At 36.4% G+C, this 18,469-nt stretch overlaps 2 protein-coding genes across 4 annotated transcripts; one reads left to right on the top strand and one right to left on the bottom strand.

The window, feature by feature from the left end:
• Positions 1-2,147: 2,147 nt before the first annotated feature.
• dnajc28 (DnaJ (Hsp40) homolog, subfamily C, member 28) lies at positions 2,148-4,120 on the bottom strand. Of its 3 annotated transcripts, none has more exons than XM_084420255.1 (2): positions 3,984-4,120; positions 2,148-3,409 (listed from the first exon to the last, which is right to left on the bottom strand). In XM_084420255.1, the coding sequence occupies exon 2, from the start codon at positions 3,402-3,404 to the stop codon at positions 2,271-2,273; it is 1,134 nt and encodes a 377-aa protein (XP_084276381.1). In that variant the 5' UTR covers positions 3,405-3,409; positions 3,984-4,120; the 3' UTR covers positions 2,148-2,270. The 3 variants fall into 3 exon arrangements, with proteins under 3 accessions (XP_084276381.1, XP_084276380.1, XP_084276382.1); XM_084420254.1 differs by having other exon boundaries at positions 2,148-3,435; positions 3,984-4,119; XM_084420256.1 differs by having other exon boundaries at positions 2,148-3,327; positions 3,984-4,102.
• A 1,262-nt stretch (positions 4,121-5,382) lies between these two features.
• Positions 5,383-9,864, top strand: mab21l3 (mab-21-like 3). The gene is made up of 7 exons (XM_084421378.1): positions 5,383-5,560; positions 5,791-5,931; positions 6,030-6,101; positions 6,224-6,515; positions 7,696-7,877; positions 9,034-9,228; positions 9,374-9,864. Exons 1-7 carry the CDS (start codon positions 5,513-5,515, stop codon positions 9,605-9,607), a joined length of 1,164 nt encoding a protein of 387 aa, XP_084277504.1. The 5' UTR covers positions 5,383-5,512; the 3' UTR covers positions 9,608-9,864.
• The last annotated feature ends 8,605 nt before the right edge of the window (positions 9,865-18,469 follow it).

The following is an 18,469-nucleotide window of genomic DNA, read 5'->3' as shown; positions in this document are numbered from 1 at the left end:
CTCTCCATGTTCATAATGGGGTGGAACCATGATCTCAGATACTATCCTGTCTTCCTTAGTCTATTTTTTTTTTTTTAAGGTACGACACAAGAGGACTAGCAGGAAATATTCACAACACAATTTTGGGCTTCTCTTGCAGTAAACCAAAAGTTCATATTTCCACCAAAGACTATAAGGTATGTTTGTTATAATCATTTTATATTATATTCTTTTCTCACTGAAGAAAAATATATGTGTGTATATTTTATACTGAGCACTTGTTGGCTGCATTGCCTGCACAAGTATACATTAAATATATGTACTTTTTATGTATCAATTTTGCATACCGTTCACCAATGCTTGAGTATTATTTTTATGTAATTAATTATATTTTAATACATAGCTAAATGTAATTTATTCAGCAGGCTGTACAGTGCACATGATCCTTCAGAAAGCATTCGATACTGATTTTGGTGCTCAATAACGTCTTATCAATATTGAACCATTATGCTGTTTAACATTATTGTGGATACCGTAATACTTTTTTTCCACAATTTTTGAGCACAAGAAAGTTCATAGGAGCAGCATTTATTTGAAATATAAATCTTTTGTCGAATTATAAATTTAATGTCTTTAATGTCACTTTTGGTCACTTTGATTCATCATTGCAGAATAAAAGTATTGTTAGTTTTTTTTTTTTTTTTGTCTTCTTTTTGTAAGATCTTACTCTTACAGATCTCAAACTAGTTTGTATACATAAGTACAATTATTTTCAAACAGGTTATCTAGGGATCTAACCTTTAGCATTTAGATCAAACTAGTAAGATGATGAGAAAAAAATCAGTCAAGTGTGTTCAAACTTTTGACTGGTTTAATATATTTGGCTATAAGTATTCCATCAGATAAATGAAATAAGTTATGAAAAATAATAATGATGGATCCTATCTGTATTTATATTTATTGAGTTTGCTGTCTAAATCAACAGTGGGAAGAATGCTGGAGCAGAACTACACAGTTGTGCATTCTCTGCTGGTATCCTGGTTGCAGCACTACTTTAATGAGACATGGGCAATGGGAGCAGCTCCATACGTGCCTCCACATCATCCACCTTTGCATCTGAGTGGAACTCCGGTAAATGATCAAGGTCACGGCATGATCTACATCTGTCTGATGGTGGGACTCTTCAGTTTCTTTACCTTTGGCATCATGTTCAGCTATATCCGCTCAAAGAAGGTGGAGAACTCACAGGATCCGTATCATCAGTATATAGCTAAAGACTGGGGTAGTATAGCATCTCCTGTGGTCATCAGCAACCCGTCTGCTCTGGGACACCTTCCAGGGTACAGTGGAAGACACCAGGAGTGGGCCTAGATTACTGTCGTTGACTTCTTTTATCTCCATACGGAGTATAAATTTGATTTTCTGTTTCATTAAATTGAAAAAAAGATATATATTTATATGTCTCTGTTGTTCATTTAATTAGTTTTGTTTTATAAATGGTACAGGTTCATCTCAACTGCAGTCTTAAGGCTAGTGCACAATATCCCAACAAACACCAGTCTCCAACAGTTGAGGGATTTTGTTGGATCAGTGTGTTATTCCTGTAGGCATTTGTTGTCACAAATTTTACATGTGCAATTGGCATCTGTAAGGTCATGGAATGTTTGAGATGTCTAGTAGGATTTTCAAACAATATGTTACACAATCTGACTCGATCATGAATGATTGGCATGGCAATGAGATCTATCTATAGTCTACTTCAAATAAATGTCATTCTAATTTTTTGGCTATTCATCAAAGAATCTTGAAAAAAAAAAAAAATTGTAGCATGGTCGTCCAAAAAATATTAAGCAGCACAACCATTTTCAAAATTGATAATAACAATAAATGTCAGCATATTAGAATGATTTCTGAAGGATCATTTGACTGAAGACTGGAGTAATGATGCTGAAAATTCAGCTTTGCCATTACAATGAATTACATTTTAAAGTATATTCAAATAGAAATCCATTATTTTAAATTGTAATATTTCACAATGTGAAATTTTGTTTGTCTAGAAACAATGTATATATACATATATATATATATATATATATAGTATTTATACATCAACAATGTTTTATGTATTGCCTTTAATCTTCTGATAGTTTTTAATAAGCAAGACAATAATTGCTTCATACTTTATTACAGTTATAATAAGAACAAGGAAGGGGCAAATAAATTTGAATCACACTAATAATAGGCCAATAGGTGAATTACAATTCTGCATTTTTGAATACAGCCTCATTTAATCATTTAAGTAGATTCTGCATCCATGTGATGAGTCCTTGTCTGGTGTGCTGAGATGTTCTTGCTGTCTCCATCTGCTCATCTTGCTTCATTTCTTTTTCTCTTTCTTTCTCTTGCCTGAGCAGCTGATCAGTTTTCAGTATTTTCTCCAGCTCTCTCTTCAGGCTATAATGCACCATCTGCCTGCTCATGAGAGGGACAATCAGGTTGAAATTGTCCACTTTCTTGTTGAGTTTCCCCAGTTCATCAGCAAACACAGCACAGTGCTCCTTCCACTGGAGGGTTTCAGAGTGTCTCATGGGTTCCCCCAGCCTGGCCCTGACCTTCTGCAACTTTTCCCTCATTTTAGCGATGGTTTCCCTGATCTCCTTCTGTACCACAATCCATTCAGGCTGGTAACCGTTGTCGATGAGGATTCTGTTGAGGTTGTGCGTCATGGGGTCCATATACGGGTTATGATCAAACTTGTTGAGTGGTTTGCCGGTGCCACTGAGGTTCTGGAAGTCTCCACGGGCCATAGACTCCTGGATGAGGTCCTCAACCAGCCTTTCTACCGCCTGAGTGATTTTGATCTTCTTGCTGCGCAAGCGTGCATCCCGGGTCACAATGGCTCCTTCTTCTGCTGCCGCCTTCTCCATCTCCTTGCGTCTGTACTCAAGAACCTGGTCGGTGGCGCGGTCAACGCGAATCTGCCGGTACTGTCGTTCTCTTTGACTGGGAGTGCCAGAACCAACTCCTTCAAAACTGAGGTAATGTCTGTGTTGAGGGGCATTACCTTTAACTTTATCTTCCTCCTCTTCCTCCAGCGATTGGTTGTACTGTGAGACAGACTTCTGCCGGCCGAGGTGAGTAAGCACAGCCCGATAGGCCTCCTCTATCTGGGAAAAAAGAGCCGCATCTGCCGTGGGAGCACCGGAATCTGGATGGTAGAGTTTGGCCATGCGTAGGTAAGCCTCCTTTACCTCTGCAGGGCCGCTGGCTCCATCGTCAGGCAGCTGCAGCAGACGGTAGCTCTCTCTCAAGCTGTGGATGATAGCTCTAGAGCTGAGGGCTCGCAGGCTGAGGGAACAGTACAGAGGCAGGAGAGAAATGCGAAGGTCCCCGCTGTGTAACCGTAACAATACCCAGCAGTTCATTGTGCCTATATGCAAACAGCACCGGAATATACTGAAATTACAAGATAAAGCTAAAAATAATTAACATTTGAGTTACATTTATGTATTCATACATTGCTTTAGAAAGAAACTATCAAACCAAACACTAAGTTATGCAAAGTTATACAAAATAAATATGAATATTGTAATATGTCACTGGAAAAATCTAAGATTTTAGACAAATATAATAATATTAATGGAAAAAAATAATAATGACAGCACTAATATTTATGATATGTCTCCTGATATCTTCAAAAGTTAAACCATCGTGCTTTTATTTTGGCGAAAAACCGTCAATGAAATTAGAGCCCATTATTTACATTTCATATAGTGTTATTACTTGTTAGCATATAGCTTATTGCTTCGTCAGATTTTACAAAGTGTAACTCGTGCGCTAGTGTTTCCAGGTGATTACGATAAACATATTTGATTATTTGTCCACAAAATACTCCAGTGTTATTGGACAGGTTTGTTGTAGCATGAGAGCTAATGCTCAAAACTACATATCAAACATGAACACATTGGGTCATTCAGCCTAAAAACAGTAAAACAAGGACATACCAAGCTCGGATTTCTCCACTGCAGCGTGAGTTAGGTCACCATGTATTTAGGTTATATGAATGACACCGTTTTGAGAAAAAAAATGCACTGGAGTTTGTTGTTATATATTCATGTCGAACAGCTTGCTGGGAAATGTAGTCACTGTTTTCAGGGTAAAGCGCGTTATCTCATTTGTCCTTTAGATGGCGACAAAAATCAACAGCCGAATTTTAGAGACATTCATAACAGGCTTAATTCTTTCTCTTTAAAAAAAATATTTATAAAAAATATATCTAGCCTACTGCTGTCTTCTTTGCACAGTGATTTAGTCTGGAGAAAATGTGACCATTCTGGAAACAATCCAAGGCCAGGGATGTGTTTCCCAAAAGGATTGTGAGCTAAGTTGATTGTATAGAGACCATTGGTGCCAATAGTTCTGTGATAGGCTTACAATGCTTTTGAGAGACACCGTCCAGGCTGGTTTGAGGTGTGTTTTTTTTTTTTTTTTTTCAGCAGGGTTCATCATTTGCTCCATCTAATTGCATAAATAAGTGTTAGGCCTATTTATGATGCTAATGAATTAGTATTACACGGCCTTAATAATTGGCCAGACCCAGATGACATTGGTTCACTTTCTCTCCACCACTGAGAGCAGAAGGTTAATGTGTGTTAATGGTTGGAGTGCAAGTGACTGGAACAATGTTTTTCCATATTGCGATCACATGAACTCTACTAAATTGGACTGTGTAAGAAGCCAGCCAATTCATGCACATGTAGTGCATTGTGGTGAATGAGCTAATGACATACTGAGGGGTCCAAAAGTCCATTTCATTTAAAATGATCATCATTTTATCATTATATTTGGTTTGTCCCTTTTTTACTGTAATGACAGTGCTCAAGCTGCATGAACTCATGAATTTTTCTTATTCATTTTATGCCAGAACCCCTCTTTGTTTTTACATTTTTCAAAGTCCAAACTTTGGACCCCCGTGTGGAATGGTTTTATTTTTTCAAAATCCTCAAATTAATTTGCAAGCTTAAAAAAAAAAAAAAAAAAAAAAAAAAAAAAAACCTTCAAGTGGTCTTAGATCTTTCTTTTTAAAAAATATAACATCTATATGATGATATTGCTGAAATTAGCTTATATTTGATATATTCAGACTGACATAAAAGCACAATTTTTAGAAAGTGATGTCTAGTTGCATGTTTGTTTATACCACCTAAATCTAATGAAGGCTAGATTAAAACGAAACAAATGTTTACATTTAAATTTCTCTATGTGTGTGATCTGCCATGTGAGTAAGCAATTGGTGAACTCATTTGCCCAGAGGAACATGGGAGCTTTTTAGCATCTCAGAAATCAATATTGTGAGATCAATGGGTCTCTGCTGAAGTGCTTTTCCCTCGTGCAATCTGTGTCACACGTACACTGGGACACAAAAGAACTGCAAAAAAAGGACCACAAAGACCTTATGTCAAGCTCTGCTGCTGGAAAGAAGACTTAAAAATAGCATTCGAAGAGAACACCGATTCTAAGGATAGACTGCAAAATGACCAACTTCACAGATGAAGATCTGGACAACTATTTGCAAAATCAGGTGACCTATTTACGCTGTCATGGGTTTTATTAAGCACTAAGATCTACACGTATCTTATTTTAATATTTGATTTTATCTGCAGTTAGATAGCTTAAAAAATTACTTTGGGTAGCTTAAAGAATTAAACATTTTATTTTATTTAATCAGATAGCTTTAATGACACTGGGCTTGTTTACAAGATACTAATTTTGTTCTTCTGTATTAATTGTGGTCGAATGTGTTATTGTCAGGTGGATCTCAGACATCGGCAGGTTTCAAAGTCTGTAGAAAATGTGCAGAAGATCATAAACGATCTTACGGCTGAGGTCAGCTCAAAGGATGCTCGTTTCCAGTCCATTGCAAACTCTGGAGTTCATAATGCCAGCCTCAAAGTAATACTTCATGTAGGCTTCTTGTCTATTATGCAAACATTTAATTATGGATGCTTTTGTAACACCGTAATTCCTCTGCTGTCCACAATCCGATTTAGGACCAGACGGCTTTAGTTTCAAAATGGTCTGCATTACTCCGGGGAAGATGTGCATACAACCCCGCCATCCAAGTAAGCAACAAAACTAAACCGCTGTAGTATAACTTTAACATGAATGTACAAGTAAAACATTGTACATCTGCGGTTTCATTGCTTTGTGTATATACTGATAGATTTATGGCTCATTTTGGCAGGTGCTCACTCCAACTCTGTACCTGATCTCAGTGCCTCTACAGGGCCTGATGGGTTATAAGGTGAGGCGAACACGTCAGTGGCGTTACTACGCACTGAGCGGGTCTCGTCTCCTCTCACCGGTCCGTGAGCCAGAGAAGCTCTACCAGTGGTTGGAGCTGGAGAGTTTCGTCAACCCGAGTCAGGAGTGGCAGGATGCTTGCATGACCATTGAGGGTGATATTGTGCCAGCCAAGGTGGTGAACATCTTCAAAGAGCATCTGGAGACATCCATAAAGACCTGTGGACTAACAAGTTAGTGTTTTTATAGTGTCCCCTTGTTTACTCGCTCAGCACGAGAGAGAAGAGATTTCTTAGTTAGATTTCTATCTGTTTTTCAAAGCTACTTTTAATTTTTCACACATTGTCTAGTGAATGATGAAAAAACTCAACTAATAATATTCTATTGATATGCAGCTGTTTTGGGATTACACATCCACCCACCCACTCACCCATCCATCCACCCACCCACCCACCCACTCACCCATCCATCCACTCACCCATCCATCCACCCACCCACTCACCCATCCATCCACCCATCCATCCATCCACCCATCCACCCGCCATCAATCAATCCATCCATCAATCCACCCATCCATCCATCCATCCACCCACCCACCCACTTACCCATCCATCCATCGTTTTACTGTTTGTTACACTACCTACAATCTTGTTACGTGGTACAATACTTGCTAGTGACTCACTAATTTATAATGTTTTATATACAGTAGGGTTTTTAAAGCCACATTGAAAATTAGAGATCCAAAATATAATTTAAACCTGAAAATATACTAAATGTTTTTTAGGATTTTGGAAGAATTTGCTAAATTAATATTTATTTAAGTTAATTTCTGACATTAGCCACATTAACGGCATTGTTCAATTGAACTTTTCTTTACAGTTTTTAGAATATAATTTGTAATGAAAACCATTGTATTACATTAGAAAAATGTAAGTGTTTTCTTCTGGATCCCACTGTAAGTATTTTTAATGCAATCAATAAAAGCTTGTATGCAGCTACTATAACAGATGAGTTGTAGCAAAGGAAATCTTTAGAATGAAACAGTGTGAAGTGAAGTTGACAGGCAGGGCTTTTAAAGTCACTGTTTTCTCATTTGACCCACAGGTTCAATGTGTTGATGGTAAACACATTTCTGCAAACACATGGACACCATATAGCACAATGTGAATATTCCTATCAAAAAAAAAAAAAAAAAAACAAGATCAGAGAGAAATGATAGGTTGATATTAATGTTGTTCAAGCCCTAACCCAAGTTCTGTCCTTAAAATGAATCCTAAAATGGTCAATAAGTATGTGGATCCAGGAATAAATCCCACTTGAGTAACTCATTTTTTTAAGCATTAATGTGCACTAAAGTGTAACAGCACAGACTTTCTTTTGTGTTTTAACTTTCTTTTCGCCTTTCTTTCACAGGTAAGGTGAGTATGCTGGAATCAGTTGGATCAGTGGTACGTGTTGCTGTGGAAACATCAGAGGCACAAATTGAGGTGGAACTGGTTCCTACAGTGGAGCTGATGAACTACTGGCCAAAGAGGGCTCGGTGGCCCCGGCTCTTTCAGAGATGGCCCTCCACGGAGCGTGCGCGATGTATTAAGGTCAGTGGATGTATATATGAATTTACATAAATAATTTATATATAATATGTTTTTAGGTTTCACTTCATTTTACGTCTTTGTTACACATTACATGTACTTTCTACAGTTTTTTTTTACAAAATGCTGCAGCAAGGCTTTTGACTGGTACCAGTAAGTGGTCTCATATAAGACCAGTTCTCAAGGACCTTCATTGGCTTCCAGTTGAATTCAGAGTGCAGTTTAAAATTTTAGTTTTCACTTACAGAGCCCTGCACGGCCAGGCACCTCTCTATATTCAAGATCTTTTACACAAACATTCACCGGGTCGGCTCTTACGGTCTTCTGGTATGGACCTTCTAATTGTCCCTAGAACTCGTCTAAAGACTAAAGGGGACTGTGCCTTTTGTACTGTGGCACCGAGGCTTTGGAACTCACTTCCCTTAGCACTGAGAACTATGGATTCTGTCAATTCTTTTAAAAAACATCTGAAGACGCATCTTTTTGGGCTTGCTTTTATTTGATAGTATTGGTTACTTGTTATTTTATGTTTGTGTAGTTTTTGGTTTTGTGTGTTGTTTTGGTAGATCTATTGTTTGCATGTCTGATCTTTTTAATTAACAGTTTGTAAAGCACTTTGTGACTTTTTGTCTGTGAAAGGTGCTATACTTACTTACTTACAGTAATAACAGTAAAAAAATATACATATTTACAAGCAACTAACCCTAAACCAAACCCTACTCATAACCTAAACCCTATAGTAAGTACATTACTCCGTACTTAATTGCATAAATACAACTTAAAATAAAGTTTAACCTGTTTTTATTTTTTATATGATATATTTTTAGCTATTTTGTGTTATATTTGTGTGTATCTATCTATCTATCTATCTATCTAGTCTGTCTGTGTCGGTCGGTCTGTCTAGACACACACACACACATATGTATATATACACACACACACACACACACACACACACATATTATTATATAAAAATAAAATGAAATATAATGAAAATGAAAATATAGAAACGATATATAAATTATATTTATTATATACTGAATATATTGTATATTTTAATATGATTTTATTATTAACTGATGGGTTAATCAAAATTGCAAGAAAATTGCCTGGGTACTGTTTAATTCAATGTTGATTCATCTTAATAAATTCCCTGCAGTCGTTTGGATTCAATCTAATGGCCACATCAAACTACCACTGGCTGCTGTCATTCTCACGGGCAGAGCAGGTGCTGTTGAGTAATATAGATGAGGACGGCGGTTGCCGCAGGAAGTGTTATCGGGTGGTCAGACAGCTCAAGGAGGACGTCTGGTGCCCTGGAAGCAAACCCGTCATCACTGCCTACCATCTACAGGTACCAGCCCAACCAAAACAGCCTCTTTACATTTCTCCTATCATCTTTCCCTGTGATTTCAGTTAATATGGCTGTTGAAACACCATACTGCTTGTATATACAAAAGGAAGTTTACACACTTTCCCAATGTCCTTACATCATTTAGACACTGCTTTTCTGGACATGTGAGAAGTACCCCTGCACCAGGGACTGGAGAGACTTCAGGGAATGCGTATTACGGCTGGTGCAAAAGCTACATAAGTGTGTTAGCCAGCATTATCTCCGGCATTACTTTGTACGATCCCACAACCTTCTGAAATACAGCAATACTAATGAGCTTGATGACGTGGCAAAGAAGATCAATAATTTCCTGGACAGCCCAGGAACATACGTTCATTAGAAACTTCCTCTGTGGGTTAGATGGCATAGATCTATGTTAGCTGTGCTCTGTTTTGACTGCATCATATTGATGAGATGATCATGGTAATAGGCTGTGATTATTGTAAGTATGTATGTATTTCCTCCTTTTGTCTGTCTTATCCTGAAATTTTCACCAGAATTATGATGTCAGCTTTTTTTACAGTAGGCCAACATTGTGAATGAATGGCACGAGAGACACTGAATTAAATCACTGAATTAAATATTTTTCTCATCAGCAATTCACACTTTGTTTTACTATTATTTTTTTTAAATTATTTTATTGTTAACACGTTACAGTCTCGTTTGTTAACATTAATTCATGTATTAACTAACTTGTACTAACAGTGAGCAATACATTTGTTACAATATTTATTCATCTTGTTAATGTTAGTTAATAAAAATACAATTGTTAATTGTTTGTTCATGTTAGGTCACAGTGCATTAACTAATGTTAAAAATACAACTTTTGATTGTAATAATGTATTAGTAAATGTTGAAATTAGCATTAAAGGAACACTCCACCGTTTTTTGAAATAGGGCTTATTCACCTTCTTTCCTACAGTTAGATAGGTGGGCAAATGCATTTTTGTCTCAGTGCATGCATTGTTTTAGTTTGACAGGGTCGGCGCTAGCTTAGCTTAGCATAATGAATGGAATCCTTTGTTGCCAGCTAGCATGTCCTGAGTAAAAGTGATAAAAAAAAATAATAATTACTTCTTGTGGCCTGCGTATTCACAACGAGTACACATAGTGATGCAGATTAACACTAGGTGATTTCCTATGCAGATATTGACATGGGACTATATTAGGGGGAAGCACAGGCGAAGCACTGCTACTTGGGCTCAGAGATATCACGCCCAAGTAGCAGTGCTTCGCCTGTGCTTCCCCCTAATATAGTCCTTAATATATAAGTCAATATCTGCCTAGGAAATCACCTAGTGTTAACTATTTGTACTTGTTGTGAATACGCAGGCCACAAGAAGTAATTAGGTGTTTTTTATTTATTTTTTATATCACTTTTACTCATGACATGCTAGCTGGCAACAAAGGATTCCATTCATTATGCTAAGCTAAGCTAGCGCCGACCCTGTCAAACTAAAACAATGCATGCACTGAGACAAAAATGCATTTGCCCACCTATCTAACTGTAGGAAAGAAGGTGAATAAGCCCTATTTCAGAAAACGGTGGAGTGTTCCTTTAACTAAGATTAATAAATGTTCATTATTAGTTCATGTTAACAAATGAGACCTTATTGTAAAGTGTTACCTGTATTTCTTACAACATTCATTAATCTTTGTTAATGTTAGTTGATAAAAAATACTGTTGTTAATTGTTTGGTCATGTTAGTTCACAGTGCGTTAACTGATTTGAACAAATACAGATTTTGATTTGAAAAATGTATTAATAAATGTTGAAATTAACATTAACAATTATATTATTAAATGCTGTAGAAGTCTTGTTCATTGTTAGTTAATGTTAACTAATGTTGACTAATACTAAGAAATTAAACATTATTGTAAAGTGTTACCATTTTATTATTTCCAAACCACCTATCATGTCCCCTATGCTTTTCAAAAAAAGAAAAGAAAAGAAAAAGCACTGAATAAAATCTTCTCGTGTGGCCCATTAAAGAAGATCTGTTCCAATAAGATATTTGATTATTTTACATGCTGGTCTTTCATAACATCTGACAGGAACAACTTAGTTCTGTTCTCCAGCAGAGGGCACTGTGATTACAGCAATATTTGTTAGATCTTAAACATGGTGAGCCAGGTTAATTTGCAAAAGTCAGTAATAAAGACCTATTACTTTAATTTTCAGGACATATGCTTTGATACAAAAAGGTAACAAACCAGATTAACTGAGACACAGTGATCTGACATGCATGGATTAGTTCACCCAAAGAAGATTTCTGTCAGTATTTACTCACCCCTATGTCATTTCAAACCCATTTGACTTTCTTTCTTCCATTTAACATAACAGGCGGTATGTTCACTGTACAAAAATACCATTTAGACACCAGACAAGATCCAAAACTGACACAAAACAACATCAAAGCAAATGTAACTTCCAAATCTCAATCACCAAATCTGGTGATTGACTGGTGTGTTTCATTACCTATCGTGACACTGCAAATTTGAATATGCAGAAGTGCGAACAAGACAAAATTTAGAGGTGCTAGTGAAGCAGGGGGTGCTCACCTTGTGGTCTGTGTGGGTCCTAGTGCCACAGTTTAGTGATGGACACTCACTATACTGTCAAAAACCGCACCATCCTTTGGATGAGACTTTAAATCGAGGTCCTGACTATCTGTGATGATAAAAAAAAAAATCCCAGGATGTCCTTTGAAAAGTGTAGGGGTGTAACCCCGGCATTTAAAATAAAGTGAAAACTAAAAAATGTTGTCTTCTCCTTGGTAGGACAAAAATGGTCATATCTTAAAAGCATTTAGTCCTGTTACAAATCAGTTAACTGAAGGCCTAATGTGTAATGGGTGTTTTATTAACATTATATTATTTCTCAGTTTGCATTGCCTTAATCTTATTCAGTATTATAGCAGAGACAACAGGTGCTTGCTTCTGTGTTTTCGATATTGTTCATTTCTAGGCAAATTAAGGTGAACTAGGTCTCTAGTTCAGCGGATATTAAAAGGTCAGATTACAAAGCTGAATTCTGCTAAAAGTAATTGTAAAATCTTGATTGTCAAAGATTTTCTTTAGTGTAGATAAATTCTGATATGAATTGATGTAAATAAGGTTAGTGGACAATGCACAGTCTACTCTAGACTCTAGATTATAATGAACTTCTTCATTTGTTGGGCTTTCATTAAGATTCCAAAAATGGGTTTTCACAGCGATTCCATAAAAGAACCATTGTCGGTTCCCCAAAGAACCTTTCAAAATAGTTCTTAAAAGAACCATTTTTTTATTAGTGTGAAGAACATGTAAAAAATCGAAAGAAACATTTTCCACAATAAATAACTTTTTGTACAATATGGAGGTTCTTAATGGGGTTGTGGATGTTAATGGTTCTTCATGGAACCATTGATGAAGACGGACGACAGGATTATAAAATATCAACAAGGTTTATTAAATTAGAAGGCAGCAGGCATAACAGCGTGCATCAACAAAAATAATAACTGACAACTGAAGAGTGAACAAGGAAGAACTTAAATACACAATGGTGACAAACTAAATGATGAGCAGCTGAGAGGAATGGAATGGATAGTGTCCATGGAAACAGAAGAGTGGCGGGAAACAAAGACAAAGAACACACATGACTGATGAATACAAACAAAGTCCATGAAAACGAAACTAAGAGCTAACACAACTGAATAAGTGTGATAAAACCTTTGTTTTTAGGAGTGTATAATTAATCAACAAAAATAGTCAGGGAAGACAGTATGGTTTTTAATCAATCGTAAATGTTACCAGACATGCTGCATGTTCACGACACAGGCCTTCTTGAGTTTGTTTATCTTGTCTATATGAGTGTATATTTTTGAGAAGCTAACCTTCATTTAGGAGCTTCTGTAACCTGAAAATAACAGTCCAAAACATCTGTCAATTTATCCAACAGCCACATTTTATGAAGTGTTGAGTAATATCCACTCTGCTTTCTCTGTAGCTCTTCAGTGCAGAAGTTGATATAAGTATGCGGAAAACTGAGGCCGGGAGCCATAAACTTTCTTATAGTGAAAAACTGTCTCTAATCTAGCTTTTCTCAGCACAAATTGAATATGTTTTCTCTCCCTGAGGTGACAGGATTGCATGGTGCCAAAATTGTGAGTTTGTGAAAACTAAACATCAGACAAGATTTCCTTCTATAATATTCCTTCATCAAACAGCTCCATCATCTGTCTGTTTCATCCTATTTTTCATATATCTCTTTCATCTTTAGCTTCGCCGTAATCTTTCATTCATAAGGACATTTCTGGGACAGAGCTGTTTAAGCTGTGAGTGACTGAGTAGCAAATTGACGCCATCTTGACTAAAAACAAAATAGCTAGCAGCAGGGGGCTTACTTCTCATGCTAACTAGCTAAACTAAAATAAGCAGACAAGTTTTCCTTATTCCTTCATCAAACACCTCCATCATGTCTGTTACATCATATTTTTCATATATCTCTACTCTTTCATCTTTAGTTTTGCTGTAATCTTTCATTCAGAAGGACATTTCTGTGATTGAGATGTTTAAACTGAGAGTGAGTAGCAAATTGACTCCATCTTGACTAAAAACAAAATAGCTAGCAGCCGGGGCTTACTTCTCATGCTAACCAGCTAGATTAAAATAATACAACAACAAAACAAATACATGATAAAATACGTGATATTACTGTGTGTTTTACTCAGGTAGTCAGTTTTTTAGCTTGTTAGCTTCTGTAGTTAGCTCCTGCTGCTTCAGTAGATGCTATAACTACACAATTCTGCCAGCTAAAAGCGTGTTCATCAGCAGAACTGAGCACCAACAAGCAAGATGGCAGATTTCAAATCATCCGCAGAGTCCCTCACCAACTACTGAAATGAATGGTTGACATTCATCTTCAGTTCTGGAAGTGCTGAACCTCTTTCAATCACACTGGAAAGTTCTGCCCTTTGGGCCTGTTTTGTGCTTATAGCTCCTCTGGTTTTGTTTTTATGTTGTGCCATTTGTTTTAATGCAGTTTTTTTTCCACTCTCAGTGAATTTCAAGAAACAAGCAGCTCTTTGTTTGGGTTGCCAGGCGCACGCTCATGCATCGCAATTGACTGGGAGACCCTCATCCTCCCGCTATCTCTCTTTCACCCTTTCTTTTTCTCTCAATCATTCTATCTATTTCACTATCTCTGTTCTACTAGATTGGTTACGACTAAAATCGTGCACGACTCATGTTTTGCATCATGCAAGTATGAGTCCAAGGATGAATTACCCTTGGCCTTGAGGAAGATTGAGTTCAGTGAGTGCACACAAAAAGAGGAGAACCCTGCAACTGCCTCAGTGAATGGTTGAGGGAACATTCCCTTGGATGGCGGTAAACATAGTGACCCTCTCTTTCACTCTTTGTTTCACGCTTTCTTTCACGCTGGCTTTGAAAAGGGACAATTGTGCGTAACATCCTGCTGGTACGATGGCATAATGGTTTCAGTGTGAGACAGCTTTCCCTGGACATTATGTCATCTGGGGTGGCATGAGCTATTATGTGGAGCTTTGAGGAATAGACCCGTTTCCCATAAACATGTCAAATGCAAACATACTTTCTGCTGCTATATCAACCATATGTTGTATAAATATTACCACTGAGTGCAAGATATAGCTATCGAACTAAGGAATAGATTGCCCAGAAATTATAATTTTGTCATTATTTAATCACCCTCATGTCATTTTAAACCTTTATGCTGTAATTTCTTCATATATGTGACCCTGGACCACAAAACCAGTCATAAGTCGCACGGGTATATTTGTGGCAATAGCCAACAAAACATTGTATGGGTCAAAATTATAAATTTTTCTTTTATGCCAAAAATTATTAGGATTAAGTAAATAAGTAAATTTATATTTTGTAAATCTCCTACCTTAAATATATCAAAACTGTGTTTTTGTGAGTGGATGCAGCAAAATCGCCAACAGAAATGTTGACCTTTAAGGCGATTTTCTCAATATTTAGATTTTTTTGCACCCTCAGATTCCAGATTTTCAAATAGTTGTATCTCGGTCAAATATTGTCTTATCCTAACAAACCATACATCAATGGAAATCTTATTTATTCAGCTTTCAGAAAAAAATATCAATCTCAATTTAAAAAAAAAAATACCCATAAGACTGGTTTTGTGGTCCAGAGTCACATATCTGTTCCATAAAATGACCTTTTCTAATGACTGCTGGCTGCCAAGCTCCAAAAAGCACAAACAAGGACCACAGAAATATCATAAAATTAGTCTGTACAACTTGCTTTTGAAGCCATGTATTTGTGGTATGAAAAGATCAAAATCTTTTTTTTTTTTTTTTTTTTTTAAGTCAAAATGTACAACATGTTTAATATATGGCGGGATGCGTTTGATGTACAGCATGATTGCGATCTGTATTGAAAATATATAAAAATGTATCCAAAATATATGAGTGGAAATTATTTAATTATTTTATAGGCTTAAATATAAGTGTACAGCTTACAACTATACAACTAAGTCAATTAAATAAAAAATATTTATGTAAATAAAATATTTTTCCTAATGTATTGAAATTTATAAATCTATATTATAAATATTTAAAATATATGTATGTATTTATTTATTTATTGTCCCTTTTTTGTATATTTTGTATATATTTAAATATATAAAAAAAAATACATCTGATTATATTTTGGGATTTAGAAAAATGTGAGGCTGCATGCGTAAAGCATGAATTGTTTTAGTTTTGGGGAACTATTCCTTTCATGTGACAAATTTGGATCATCTGTTACATTCAGTGTTGAGATATACTTTCACATCTGTTGCATCTTTTTAGAGCTGGAGACAGAGCTAACATCAAAGGGCTTCAATCGAAGATGTTCAGCATCAAGACAAGATGGAGTGGCATTGTCTGAGAGAGAGACAGACAGTGGTGACAGGTGCACTGATAAACGAGAAATGCATGGGGTGCAGAGGAAAGAAGCTAGAAAGGCTGGTGTGACAACGGGACTGACATGAAGATGAACCATCTGTCTTTGACACAGATATAGACTGACAGTTACAAATATGCAAAGAGAGATAGAAACCCAGAGTATGTGAGGAGTAAGATAACTGGAGTATGACAGCAAAGTTGGTGCTTTGGGAAACCCAGCCCATGTCGAAAGAGATAAATATAGAAAGACAAAGATATTTTTTTGTTTGTTTACATGCTTGGATTGTGAGCAGAAGATCCTTTTTCATGAATTTTAGATGCCAGGATGCCAAAGTCTGTAATAAAAAGTCTGAGATTTCAATATGAACTCAAACATTCTCAAACATTCTCATTACAAGACCTATGCCAATATTTTTTTACAGCTCGACACTCTTAATGTTTCAACAACTCATTTGTGCCTGTTTATATTTTTTCCTAAGGATTTTTAGCCAGAACATCTAATCCAAAGTCAACACTTAAAGGGTATAGTTTTCCTAAAAATGTATATTCTGTCATCATCTACTCAACTTCATGTCAATCCAAACGTGGTGGACTTTCTTTCTTCTGTGGAACATAAAAGAAGATATTTTGAGAAATGTCTAAAAAACATTTTTTCATCCAGTGGTCATACAATACCAACATTCTTCAAAAGTTCTTTTGTGTTCTGCAGAAGTAAGAAAATACGTATTGTGAAAAGCCCAAATTTAGTATATAATTTATAGTTTTAAAATATGGTATCCTGTAATAGCCATTGTCACCAGATTTTTAACAGTGTATTTGTGGCAACAACAGCTGCCAATTTTCTACTGTAAATTTAACAGGATTTTTACAATGAAACTTTAACCAATACAATTCAACACTGACATTTTAGATCCAACACCATAGCCAGATTTTGTCAAACATGCTGTTTAGTATGCCATGCATATTAATATGAAGTGCTATTCTGTTTGCTGTCATGACTAAGGTCACATCCCCAATCATTCATTTTCTCATTGTCTAACAGGTTTTGACACATCATTATCAACAGGCATCAGTAAAGTGAGCCACAGACAGAATGCCCACCAGCACTAATGCTCTTCTAGAAAGAAGTAATGGCTTTTCCATCAACCGACAGGACCGTTACAGTGGCCATTGTATCTCAGTCCAGGGTATGGATGGTGTTATCTGAAACCTTGTCTATTGCGTGACACGTTTGTGTTTGTTTATAATAGGATCCATGAAAAGACAGTGTATCTGACCTGTTTAAAAAGATGTGTGCGGTCTATATTTGGACTTCTATGGACATCTGAAATGGGGAGATGGTGAATGCGAGCTGGACGGAGATCAAGAGAAAAAAGAGCTGGTCTTTGATATGTCCCAATGAGAGAAATGCCTTTAATGGATTTGTGATCAGATCAAAGGGATTGAAAGGGGAGAATTACAATGCATTTGTTATAAGGTAGCACCTGTGTCCCTTTGGTATAAACAGATAACACACCAAACGGAGACTCGGGTGCTTGAGTGGTATGACCGTTTGTAATGACAGGCTTACACATAAAATAAAAGCAATGCATCAAATGAAATTGGAAAACCCATTGAAGTGGCCTTGCTTCACACCATTGCAGCTCTTTCTTTTGCATGTGATGGATATTTCTCAGGCATTTAAGAATGTTTGGTGTCAGAAAAGCGTGGCTTAGCCATATACACAGATTACTGCCAAAGCTCTTGCATAATAGGTCCTAAGACCTCATGTTAAGTATTCAGATTTACAGAGCAACAGCTTTAAAATGTAATTTGCAAAAATGCATTTGCTAACAATTATAATGTTGCATAATACCAATGTTATAGGATAACTCCAAAACTATATGGTAACCCTTCTTTGCACTCACTGGCTCCAGCTCAACACCAGCATTGTATTTATCTTTTAGCCACTTGTAGGTTTCCTGGCGTTGGTCTTGATTTCCCACATCGTCATGGTTTCCTTACAAGCAGAGTAAAACATGCAAGGGAGGCAAAAGCAACCAATGATGAAAAGTAGGCTATATTTGAATTTCTTTCCCGATTTTTTTAGCTTTGCTTTTAACAAAATACTGATTCATTTAATAGAACAATATGATGATGAGGTAAAGACTTATGGTTAAAAAATATATTTTATTCTAAAATCTATGCCGTTTTTGTACACCAATGTATGCTACACACATACATTATTCCATGTGTTAATGATTCAGGAACATCTTTGTATTAAATGG

The sequence above is a fragment of the Rutilus rutilus genome (assembly GCF_951802725.1).
Source record: "Rutilus rutilus genome assembly, chromosome: 10".
In the NCBI taxonomy this organism is placed as follows: domain Eukaryota; kingdom Metazoa; phylum Chordata; class Actinopteri; order Cypriniformes; family Leuciscidae; genus Rutilus; species Rutilus rutilus.
This window is presented reverse-complemented; position numbering and strand designations above follow the sequence as displayed.